The sequence below is a fragment of the Trichomycterus rosablanca genome, chromosome 4, assembly GCF_030014385.1.
Source record: "Trichomycterus rosablanca isolate fTriRos1 chromosome 4, fTriRos1.hap1, whole genome shotgun sequence".
Classification (NCBI taxonomy): Eukaryota; Metazoa; Chordata; class Actinopteri; order Siluriformes; family Trichomycteridae; genus Trichomycterus; species Trichomycterus rosablanca.
Window position 1 is genome coordinate 55,168,214 of NC_085991.1, and position 12,500 is coordinate 55,180,713.

Here is a 12,500-nt window from a genome sequence, read left to right on the forward strand (position 1 = left end):
ATAACCAGTAACACCAGTATAATAACCAGTAACACCAGTATAATAATCAGTGACACCAGTATAACGACCAGTAACACCAGTATAATGACCAGTAACACCAGTATAATAACCAGTAACACCAGTATAATAACCAGTAACACCAGTATAATAATCAGTAACACCAGTATAACAACCAGTAACACCAGTATAATAACCAGTAACACCAGTATAATAACCAGTAACACCAGTATAATAAACAGTACCACCAGTATAACGACCAGTAACACCAGTATAACAACTAGTAACACCTGTATAATAACCAGTAACACCAGTAATGTAAATAGTAACACCAGTATACTAACCAGTAACACCAGTATAACAACCAGTAACACCAGTATAACGACCAGTAACACCAGTATAACGACCAGTAACACCAGTATAACAACCAGTAACACCAGTATAATAACCAGTAACACAAGTATAACGACCAGTAACACCTGTATAATAACCAGTAACACCAGTATAATAACCAGTAACACCAGTATATTACCAGTACAGTAACACCAGCATAATAACCAGTAACACCAGTATAACAGCCAGTAACACCAGTAATGTAAATAGTAACACCAGTATACTAACCAGTAACACCAGTATACCAACCAGTAACACCAGTATATTAACTAGTACAGTAACACCAGCATAATAACCAGTAACACCAGTATAACGACCAGTAACACCAGTATAATAACCAGTAACACCAGTATAATAACCAGTAACACCAGTATAATAACTAGTACAGTAACACCAGCATAATAACCAGTAACACCAGTATAACAACCAGTAACACCAGTATAATAACCAGTAACACCAGTATAACAACCAGTAACACCAGTAATGTAAATAGTAACACCAGTATAACGACCAGTAACACCAGTATAATAACCAGTAACACCAGTATAACGACCAGTAACACCAGTATAACGACCAGTAACACCAGTAATGTAAATAGTAACACCAGTATAATAACCAGTAACACCAGTATAACGACCAGTAACACCAGTATAATAACCAGTAACACCAGTAATGTAAATAGTAACACCAGTATAACAACCAGTAACACCAGTATATTAACTAGTACAGTAACACCAGCATAATAACCAGTAACACCAGTATAACGACCAGTAACACCAGTATAATAACCAGTAACACCAGTATAACGACCAGTAACACCAGTATAACGACCAGTAACACCAGTATAATAACCAGTAACACCAGTATAACGACCAGTAACACCAGTACAATAACCAGCATAACAACCAGTAACACCACACATACAACAACCAGTAACACCAGTATAATAACCAGTAACACCAGTACAGTAACTAGTACAGTAATCAGTATAATAACCAGTAACACCAGTACAGTAACTAGTACAGTAATCAGTATAATAACCAGTAACACCAGTACAGTAACTAGTACAGTAATCAGTATAATAACCAGTAACACCAGTACAGTACCTAGTACAGTAATCAGTATAATAACCAGTAACACCAGTACAGTAACTAGTACAGTAATCAGTATAATAACCAGTAACACCAGTACAGTAACTAGTACAGTAATCAGTATAATAACCAGTAACACCAGTACAGTAACTAGTACAGTAACTAGTACAGTAATCAGTATAATAACCAGTAACACCAGTACAGTACCTAGTACAGTAATCAGTATAATAACCAGTAACACCAGTACAGTAACTAGTACAGTAATCAGTATAATAACCAGTAACACCAGTACAGTAACTAGTACAGTAATCAGTATAATAACCAGTAACACCAGTACAGTAACTAGTACAGTAATCAGTATAATAACCAGTAACACCAGTACAGTAACTAGTACAGTAATCAGTATAATAACCAGTAACACCAGTACAGTAACTAGTACAGTAATCAGTATAATAACCAGTAACACCAGTACAGTAACTAGTACAGTAATCAGTATAATAACCAGTAACACCAGTACAGTAACTAGTACAGTAATAAGTATAATAACCAGTAACACCAGTACAGTAACTAGTACAGTAATCAGTATAATAACCAGTAACACCAGTACAGTAACTAGTACAGTAATCAGTATAATAACCAGTAACACCAGTACAGTAACTAGTACAGTAATCAGTATAATAACCAGTAACACCAGTACAGTAACTAGTGCAGTAATCAGTATAATAACCAGTAACACCAGTACAGTAACTAGTACAGTAATCAGTATGATAACCAGTAACACCAGTACAGTAACTAGTACAGTAATCAGTATAATAACCAGTAACACCAGTACAGTAACTAGTACAGTAATCAGTATAATAACCAGTAACACCAGTACAGTAACTAGTACAGTAATCAGTATAATAACCAGTAACACCAGTACAGTAACTAGTACAGTAATCAGCATAATAACCAGTAACACCAGTACAGTAACTAGTACAGTAATCAGTATAATAACCAGTAACACCAGTACAGTAACTAGTACAGTAATCAGTATAATAACCAGTAACACCAGTACAGTAACTAGTACAGTAATCAGTATGATAACCAGTAACACCAGTACAGTAACTAGTACAGTAATCAGTATAATAACCAGTAACACCAGTACAGTAACTAGTACAGTAATCAGCATAATAACCAGTAACACCAGTACAGTAACTAGTACAGTAATCAGTATGATAACCAGTAACACCAGTACAGTAACTAGTACAGTAATCAGCATAATAACCAGTAACACCAGTACAGTAACTAGTACAGTAATCAGTATGATAACCAGTAACACCAGTACAGTAACTAGTACAGTAATCAGTATGATAACCAGTAACACCAGTACAGTAACTAGTACAGTAATCAGTATAATAACCAGTAACACCAGTACAGTAACTAGTACAGTAATCAGCATAATAACCAGTAACACCAGTACAGTAACTAGTACAGTAATCAGTATGATAACCAGTAACACCAGTACAGTAACTAGTACAGTAATCAGCATAATAACCAGTAACACCAGTACAGTAACTAGTACAGTAATCAGTATGATAACCAGTAACACCAGTACAGTAACTAGTACAGTAATCAGTATGATAACCAGTAACACCAGTACAGTAACTAGTACAGTAATCAGCATAATAACCAGTAACACCAGTACAGTAACTAGTACAGTAATCAGTATGATAACCAGTAACACCAGTACAGTAACTAGTACAGTAATCAGTATGATAACCAGTAACACCAGTACAGTAACTAGTACAGTAATCAGTATAATAACCAGTAACACCAGTACAGTAACTAGTACAGTAATCAGTATAATAACCAGTAACACCAGTACAGTAACTAGTACAGTAATCAGTATAATAACCAGTAACACCAGTACAGTAACTAGTACAGTAATCAGTATAATAACCAGTAACACCAGTACAGTAACTAGTACAGTAATCAGTATGATAACCAGTAACACCAGTACAGTAACTAGTACAGTAATCAGTATAATAACCAGTAACACCAGTACAGTAACTAGTACAGTAATCAGCATAATAACCAGTAACACCAGTACAGTAACTAGTACAGTAATCAGTATGATAACCAGTAACACCAGTACAGTAACTAGTACAGTAATCAGCATAATAACCAGTAACACCAGTACAGTAACTAGTACAGTAATCAGTATGATAACCAGTAACACCAGTACAGTAACTAGTACAGTAATCAGTATGATAACCAGTAACACCAGTACAGTAACTAGTACAGTAATCAGCATAATAACCAGTAACACCAGTACAGTAACTAGTACAGTAATCAGTATGATAACCAGTAACACCAGTACAGTAACTAGTACAGTAATCAGTATGATAACCAGTAACACCAGTACAGTAACTAGTACAGTAATCAGTATAATAACCAGTAACACCAGTACAGTAACTAGTACAGTAATCAGCATAATAACCAGTAACACCAGTACAGTAACTAGTACAGTAATCAGTATAATAACCAGTACAGTAAACCCATCACTAGGTCTTTATGGATCTCTGTACTCACTCATGCCGGTACAGAAACACCTGTTAGTGGGGGGCGTGGCTAAATCACCTGATCTGATCATCAGTAGGAGCGTCCACATACTTCTGGAGCCTCAGTGTGATGAGTTATTATGGTGAGAGATGTTTTACCTCCTGCTGAGAGCTTCTCACGTCCTGCTTATGTTCTGCTGTCACTCCTCCACTCAACACCACGGTGTCCTGCAGCTACACACACACACACACACATGTAGAATCAGCAGTGTGTGTGTGTGTGTGTGTGTGTGTGTGTGTGTGTGTGTGTGTGTGTGTGTATTCATCAGAACCCTGTTGATTTCGGGTGTGGTAGTGGGGGGTGTGAGGGGGTGTGAGGGGTGTACCTGTACCTCTCTCTCCAGCTCTCTCACTCTGTTGTTCATCAGTTTGGTTCTGCTCTTCTCTCGTTCCATCTCAGCCACCAGCTCCCGGTTCTTCTTGGAGAGCTCCACGATCTTGGTGGCTGCAGCATCTCCGGCCAGACCGGACGTACCTACAGCAGGTCAAACACAGATTCTGAGGAGCTATTAGAAGCTGCCATGTGCTCAGGGTTCTTCTGTGGGTTCCTCCAGCAGAAAATCACCAGAGGACATTGTAGATGATCTAAACACCTGAGCTACTAAAGGCTGCCATGTTCTCAAGGTTCTTTCTAGAAGACGCTGCTAATGATCTGAGCACGTGGGATATTAGAAGCTGCCATGTTCTCAGTCTTCTCCATCGGCTGATGATCTACACACATTAGCTACTAGAAGATACCATGTTTTCAGGGTTCTTCAGCAGAATATTATCAGAGGACATTGCAGATGATCTACACACATAAGTCATAAAAAGCTGCCATGTTCTCAAGGTTCCTCAGCAGTTCCTCAAGCAGAAACCCTCTAGAAGACACTGCTAATGATCTGAGCACATGGGATATGAGAAGCTGCCATGTTCTCAGGGTCCTTCAGTGGTTTCTCCAGCAGAAATTCACCAGAGGACGCTGATGATGATCTGAACACATGTTCTCAGGGTTCTCTGGTGGTTCCTTTAGCAGAAACTCTTTAAAGGATGTTGCTGATGATCTGAACACATGAGTCATAAGAACCTCCCACGTTCTCAGTGTTCTCCATCGGTTCCTCCAGCAGACTCACTAAAGGATATCACTGATGATCTACACACATTAGCTACTAGAAGATGCCATGTTTTCAGGGTTCTTCAGCAGAATATTATCAGAGGACACTGCTAATGATCTGAGCACATGGGATATAAGAAGCTGCCATGTTCTCAGGGTTCTTCAGTGGTTTCTCCAGCAGAAATTCACCAGAAAATGTCACTGATGATCTCACTAAAGGATGTCACTGATGATCTACACACATGAGCTACTAGAAGCTGCCATGTTCTCGGGGTTCTCCAGAGATTCCTGCAGCAGAAAATCACCACAGGGCGTTGCAGATGATCTGAACACATGTTCTCAGTGTTCTCCACTCGGTTCCTCAAGCAGAAACCCACCAGAGGACGCTGATAATGATCTACACAAATGTTCTGAGCACTCAGGATGAGGTGTTGAACTGTAAACAGCGTGGGAGCGTGTTTTGTTCTCCTAGAGACTCATTAGAGGTGAATAATTGGACCTTGTGGATCACTGGTGCACCCAGGAGAACATTTTAGGAACGGTTTGGTCTCACACTGTAGCTGGAGCTTCATTACAGAAGATACTTCTAACATCTGAAGCCAGGAACAAACCCACCGAGGCTGTGAGGTGAGATGTTCTTAGTGTACGGCGCTGTACGCCGAGAGTTATAACTCTGTTTCTATGTAGAGGACTGACTGTGTATCAAACTTTGTGGCAACAGTTTGGGGAAGGACCTTACGACCATACATGGCGCGAGACCAACTGTCCCCACATGAGCTGCCTCGGCTTTTTGTACATTTTAATTCTTAATTTTCTCTCTTTTTATCCCAGTTTAGTCATATCCGGTTCCTCTTCCTCTGCTGGAGACCCCGATGGCGTACGAGGAGGGTATATCCTCCCGACACGCCCTCCCTCCGACCCGTGCACGCTCCACCAACCCCTTCTTATCCCCCCGTACTTCGGTGTATCGGCGCGTGAGGTCGGTCTCGCACTCATCTGGAGAAAAGCTCTTCTGCTTTATACAGACACAATCACGCTGCTCCAACTGCATGAAATACGTGTAAAATAACGTATGTACCGCGGTAAATCGTAACTCCTCGAAATCTGTGAAACTCGACGCCCTTCGTGGAGAAATCTGCTCCCTTAAACTCGACGTGTTCAGTTTTTGATCAGTAATCCCTCATCAGAGCGGAATATGAATCTGATCTGAATCTGCATCAGTGTGGAATAAGGTGCAGATCCAGGGTTACAGCTCCACATGTATCTGTGTTTATCTGGATTCTCCTCCCTGTTTCACTTTTAAACTTGTGTTACAGCTCCAGCTTCTGAGAAACGGTGAGAATCAGAATCAGCTTCTCCCAGAGTCTTAATAAACATTTGTTTGTTCATTCATCTATTTTTGTTTGTTCTGTTTGTTTATTTATGTTTGTTTATTCATTTATTTATTTATTTGTTGTTCTGTTTATTTATGTTTGTTTGTTCTGTTTGTTTATTTATTTGTTTGTTCTGCTTATTTATTTGTTTGTTTATTTATTTATGTTTGTTTGTTCTGTTTATTTGTTGGTTTGTTTATTCATTTATTTATTTGTATGTTTGTTTACTTATTTGTTTATTTATGTTTGTTTGTTTACTTATTTGTTTATTTATGTTTGTTTGTTTACTTATTTGTTTATTTATGTTTGTTCTGTTTGTTTATTTATTTGTTTGTTTATTCATTTATTTATTTGTTTTTTCTGTGTTTATTTATTTGTTTGTTTTTTCATTTATTTATTTGTTTGTTTATTTATTTATGTTTGTTTGTTCTGTTTATTTGTTGGTTTGTTTATTCATTTATTTATTTGTTTGTTCTGTTTGTTTATTTATTTGTTTGTTTATTTATTTGTTTGTTTATTTATTTGTTTGTTTACTTGTTTATTTATTTGTTTGTTCTTTGTTTATTTATTTGTTTGTTTTTTCATTTATTCATTTGTATGTTTGTTTACTTATTTGTTTATTTATGTTTGTTTGTTTACTTATTTGTTTATTTATGTTTGTTTGTTTACTTATTTGTTTATTTATGTTTGTTTGTTTACTTATTTGTTTATTTATGTTTGTTTACTTATTTGTTTATTTATGTTTGTTTACTTATTTGTTTATTTATGTTTGTTCTGTTTGTTTATTTATTTATTTGTTTGTTTATTCATTTATTTATTTGTTTTTTCTGTTTGTTTATTTATGTTTGTTTATTTATTTATTTATTTGTTTGTTTACTTGTTTATTTATTTGTTTGTTTGTTCTGTGTTTATTTATTTGTTTGTTTTTTCATTTATTCATTTGTATGTTTGTTTACTTATTTGTTTATTTATGTTTGTTTGTTCTGTTTGTTCATTTATTTGTTTGTGTATTGATTTATTTATTTGTTTGTTCTGTTTATTTATTTATTTGTTTGTTTGTTCATTTATTTATTTGTTTGTTCTGTTTATTTATTTATTTGTTTGTTTATTCATTTATGTTTGTTTGTTCTGTTTGTTCATTTATTTGTTTGTTTTCTTTCACCCTCCCTGCAGAGTCTAAAACGCTTCTGGTTGAAAATAAAGCTTAACGTGGTTTAATGTAGTAAAAGAAGGAGACAGGAGCACTAAACTTCTCTTCATTATTACTGCTCATAAGTTCCTCCACTAATCACATTCCTCACTCGCTGTCACGTTTAGTTCTCATGTGAATGCGCCGGTGCTGAAGGGAATACGGTATTCCAACATCAAGTATCTCCACCATTAAGAAGCGTCAGGAAACAATAAAGAAGTAAAACTAAAGTGCAGCTTTTATTGTATTTTTATTGATGTGTAACTGTTAGTAATTGTATTTCAGTGTGTTTATATTATATTTGTGTTATTTTCAGTGTTTAAGTGTCAAAAACAACCTCATTATTTTACATGAGACTAAAATATCTGCAGCTCCACGGGACCATGGACGCATTAACAGGTTCTCCAAACATCCTTATGGGATAAAATACCTTGAAACTCAACAACACCACTCCCAGAACCGACCGACGTTGAGTTTTAAGGTACCGCTGTTTATTCCATCCTTTATTTCTCAGTTCCTCACCCACTAAAGCCAGCCGGTCCTCCTCTCTTTTCCTCCTCAGGTGTTTAATCTCGAACTCTTTCTCACTCAGGAGTTTATGGAGGCGCCCGTTCTCGTCCCGGAGCTCCCGGACCTGCTCCTGTAGCTGCTGGTTCTCCTTCTTCAGCTGCCTGGACCAGACACACAAACCAAAACAGTCCAGAACATCCAGCTCTCCCAGAGTCCCCTACAGGTATCACAGCATCGTATTAAAGCAGGTTACCTGTGACTGCTCTGCTCCGGGGCATCGCCGTCCTCCTCAGTCAGGTCCAGGCTCTTCTGGCTGATGGAGCTCACCTCATCAGATGTTTGGTGTTTCTCCTTCTGCAGCCTCTGGTGGAGACGCTGGGCTTGTTGCTGCTGCAGGGTTTGGAACTGAAGCCTCAGCTGCTCCTTTATCTTCTCGTTATCGTCCTCCATCACTACACAGACCAGCAGAGGAGGAAGGAACGTCAGCCTGGTGCTCCTGTACCTATCAATCATCCTTCACCAGAGAAAGATCTGGTACAACACGTAAATGGAAGTATGTCTATCTGAGGCTGATGGATGTCACAGGAATCTGTGGTGACCCCAGGATGAGCATCGTGTCCGGAAACTGGAATGGACCGAGGGACGAGTTATTGAGTCTAAGTATTCTCTATGCAACCCAAAGTAGGATGAAGATCCCTTCTGAATTTGGTTCCTATCAAGGTTCCTCTCCTTTTACTTGAAGTATTTAAGGACTTTTCATAACTGGTGTTCTTCAGGATGCTCATTGGAATAGCCAATCAGAATTTCTTCATTTTGCTCATCTACAGAGAAGAATAATCAGAGCTACTGCTTTAAATACACTACACAGTGAAAAGTATGTGGACACCTCTTCTAATTATTGAGTTTAAAGGTTTTAATTAATGACTGTCCCTTCAGGCACAACCTATGGTTTATAAAGACGTAGTTTAAGGAGTTTGGTGTGGAGGAACTTCAATGTCCTCAATCAATATCAATATAGAACCTCTGATCTCCACCTCACAAACACTTTTTTGATAAATGGGCACAACTTCCCATAGACACAGTCCAGAACTGTGCGATACCAGTTTTGTTTTTTGTTGGGTCTGGTATCTAGTTTTACTGTTTTATATGTGGACGTCCATCATGGACAGCTGCTCTCTCATGGTCTGGAGGATTAGAACCTGGACTGTTTTAGATGGAGACGAGCATGCTGAGCTCAGATCAGACACAGATGACGTTACTCTACACACTCTGTTATACTGCTGTTCTTACACTGATGTGTTTTCCTCAAACAACCTGCTGAAAAAACGGCACCTTAAAGCTCAATTAAAATTTATAACATTTATAAAACAACCCAAAATGTTCCAATAAATCAGTCACAGGGAAAAAAAGGTTATTAAAATATAAATTATTAAAATCTCTAAACTGCCACAAGATACATCTTCAAAAAGATATACTACTACTACTACTACTACTACTACTAATATAATAGATATAATATAATAATAATATAGTAATAATAATCATAATGATAATGATAATAATAAAAATAATAGCAGTAATAATAATAATAATAATAATAATAATAATAACAGTAATAATAAATAAAATAATAATAATAATAATGATAATGATAATAATAATAGTAACAAATAATAGCAGTAATAATAATAATAATAACAATAATAATAATAACAATATAATAATAATAATATAATAATAATAAAAACAATAATAATAATAATAATAACAATAATAATAACAATAATAATAATCATCAACCATAATAATAATAATAATAATAATGATAATAATAATAATAATAGTGATAATTATGATAATATTAATAGCGGTAATAATATTTATAATAATAATAATAAATAACAGTAATAATAATAATAATAATAATATTAATAATAAGCCATATAGATAATGACAATAAACCTAGTAATAATAAAATATAAGAATGATGATAATAATAATAACAACAATAAACAAGATAATAATACAAACAGTAAACATTAAAAATATAAAATAATAAAAAATATAACACTAATGATAATTATTTTTATAACAAAAATAACAAAACCAATAAAAAATAATAGTTAAATTAACTATTTTAATTAAATTAATAATGTAACAATAATATAATAACAAGAGGAATATTAAAAATAGTAATAGTAATAACAGCGTTAATAATTCTAATGTTTGTACTTAGCCCCAATAATAATAATTACATTAAATTATATTAAATGTTTTTTAAATATGAGGTAACTATAAAACTGATTCACTAAAATATAATACAAATAAAATAAATTATTGTGAACATTTTTATTTATTTATTTATCAAGTTTATAATAATGATAAACAGTTCAAGTGCATCAGACAGGGTGTCCGTCCCCACCTGTATTCCTACAGCTCCCGCCCCCCGGGCGCTGATTGGGTGGATCTATCCGCTCCTGTGCTGTGTTTGGTGGTCTACACGGGTGACTGAAAGAATAACCAATCACAGAGCAGGGGGCGGGACTTGTACGAATACAGGTGGTTAAAAGTACTAGAAAAAGAGCTGCAGAGTAGACTAACGGGTTAGGTTAAACAGTATCAAACATACCGGTATAGATGTGGACGTTTCCAGAGCGGATGTATGTTCCACTTTGTACTGTACAATAATAAATATACGTAAAAAAATACAGTTTAAAGCAAATAAATGAGAAAATAAGAGAGTTGGCGAGCTAATGTTAGCCTGACAGCAAACGAAGTTCTGCTTGAGCGAGGAGCTCTTGCGTTTCCATGGTAACGCGTCATAGCAACAGCGCGCACACACGGAGCATCACGTGATCATGTTCGGTCCTCACTCATGGACGCATTTAGGGAAACTGATCCAAAACTGATCATATCTGGTTCTGATTCTGGATTAAATAAAGTAGATCTGATTAAAATTAAGTCCTTTAACTCTATTGAAGTTACGTGGACGGTCCTAAAAATGCAAGTTTGTGCCAGAGATCTAAGCACATCCCAAGACTGCCATGACGTGTGTGTGTGTGTGTGTGTGTGTCTCGTTTGGATAGGAGCTCATGTCCTGCAGCCATCCCGTACTAGCAGGACGACCAGCCAACAGCTAACGAATGAAAGAAGTGGCTCACATGCATCACAGCGGGATACGAGTCAGATTTCAGTATCACAGTCTTTATTTACATCATAAAATTCTCACAGATGTTGGACAGAACAACAGAAACAGCGTAGATCTCATGGACATGAGATTTTAGAGCAACCACCACAATAAAAGTCGTGTTTAAAGTAACAAACACACACAAATTAGTGACTGTTTACATGCTGTGTGCAATATATGAGGAGTTTAGATAAAAAAAGCATTTCCTGCTGAACACCAGAGATGCTCAATATGGCCAAAAGATTTCATGAGCTTGTTGGACGTCTCGTCTTTTCATCTAGAACAACAGCCGAGTTTTTGCTTTTTACTGGTTAGCAAGTTTATTAAACAACAAATATATTACATAAAATAACATAAATTACATATTACAGCCAAAATATAAAATACAGAATGTAATTTAATTAATTGAATTAGTGAAATACAAAATGCAAATGTTATTTAGATATGATTAACTAAAAAGTGGGGTAACAAAGTAAAAATATTTATATATATATTTAAACAATATTATTAATTATTGTATTTTATAATATAAGAAAATCATATTAAAAATTTTATATATATATAAACACAATAGCTAAGACAGGAATTTATGAATAGTATCATTTATTAATTTTTATAAACATTATGTGCGAAAATGTTTTTAAGCAGTATTAAGGTTCTTTTTGTATTCATATATAATAAAGGGCAGCTGTACAGTTGTGGCCTAGAGGTTAAGTTACTGGACTAGTAATTTAAAGGTCACTGGTTGAATCCTACCACTGCCAGGTTGCCACTGTTGGACCCTTGAGCAAGTCCATTAATCCTCAATTGCTTGGACAATAAACTGTCACAGTACTATACGGGTGTCTTAAAATGTTAAAATGTGGTCTATTATTCCCGAATTTACAACAATGGATGTGACATTTTGCTAATATTAAGAGAGGATTGAGAACATACATCTATCTGATTTAAATAAATCACTTTTAAACACCCCAAAGTGAATTAATTCTATTTTTAATTTGTCAGCCGATCTTCTGAGAAGCTTCTAACGAAATAAGTTCATAGACATTAGCGGGTAAACACTC

General features: G+C 35.7%; 2 protein-coding genes across 4 annotated transcripts in view; both read right to left on the reverse strand.

The window, feature by feature from the left end:
- ccdc13 (coiled-coil domain containing 13) overlaps nt 1–11,015 on the reverse strand; it is a 38,958-nt gene extending 27,943 nt beyond the window's left edge. Inside the window, exons 1-6 of one of the 3 annotated variants that reach the window (XM_062994566.1) lie at nt 10,879–11,015; nt 10,672–10,757; nt 8,503–8,701; nt 8,262–8,410; nt 4,411–4,559; nt 4,184–4,258 (exon numbers count right to left, since the gene is read on the reverse strand). In XM_062994566.1, the coding sequence (XP_062850636.1) occupies nt 4,184–4,258; nt 4,411–4,559; nt 8,262–8,410; nt 8,503–8,699 (570 nt within the window). In that variant the 5' untranslated portion in view covers nt 8,700–8,701; nt 10,672–10,757; nt 10,879–11,015. The remainder of the gene's footprint in view (nt 1–4,183; nt 4,259–4,410; nt 4,560–8,261; nt 8,411–8,502; nt 8,702–10,671; nt 10,758–10,878) is intronic. The other 2 variants (XM_062994565.1, XM_062994567.1) reach the window with 2 other exon arrangements.
- A 422-nt stretch (nt 11,016–11,437) lies between these two features.
- LOC134312547 (protein zyg-11 homolog) overlaps nt 11,438–12,500 on the reverse strand; it is a 22,063-nt gene continuing 21,000 nt past the window's right edge. The window contains exon 16 of the mRNA XM_062994564.1: nt 11,438–11,713. The gene's annotated coding sequence lies outside the window, so the exon portion shown is untranslated. The remainder of the gene's footprint in view (nt 11,714–12,500) is intronic.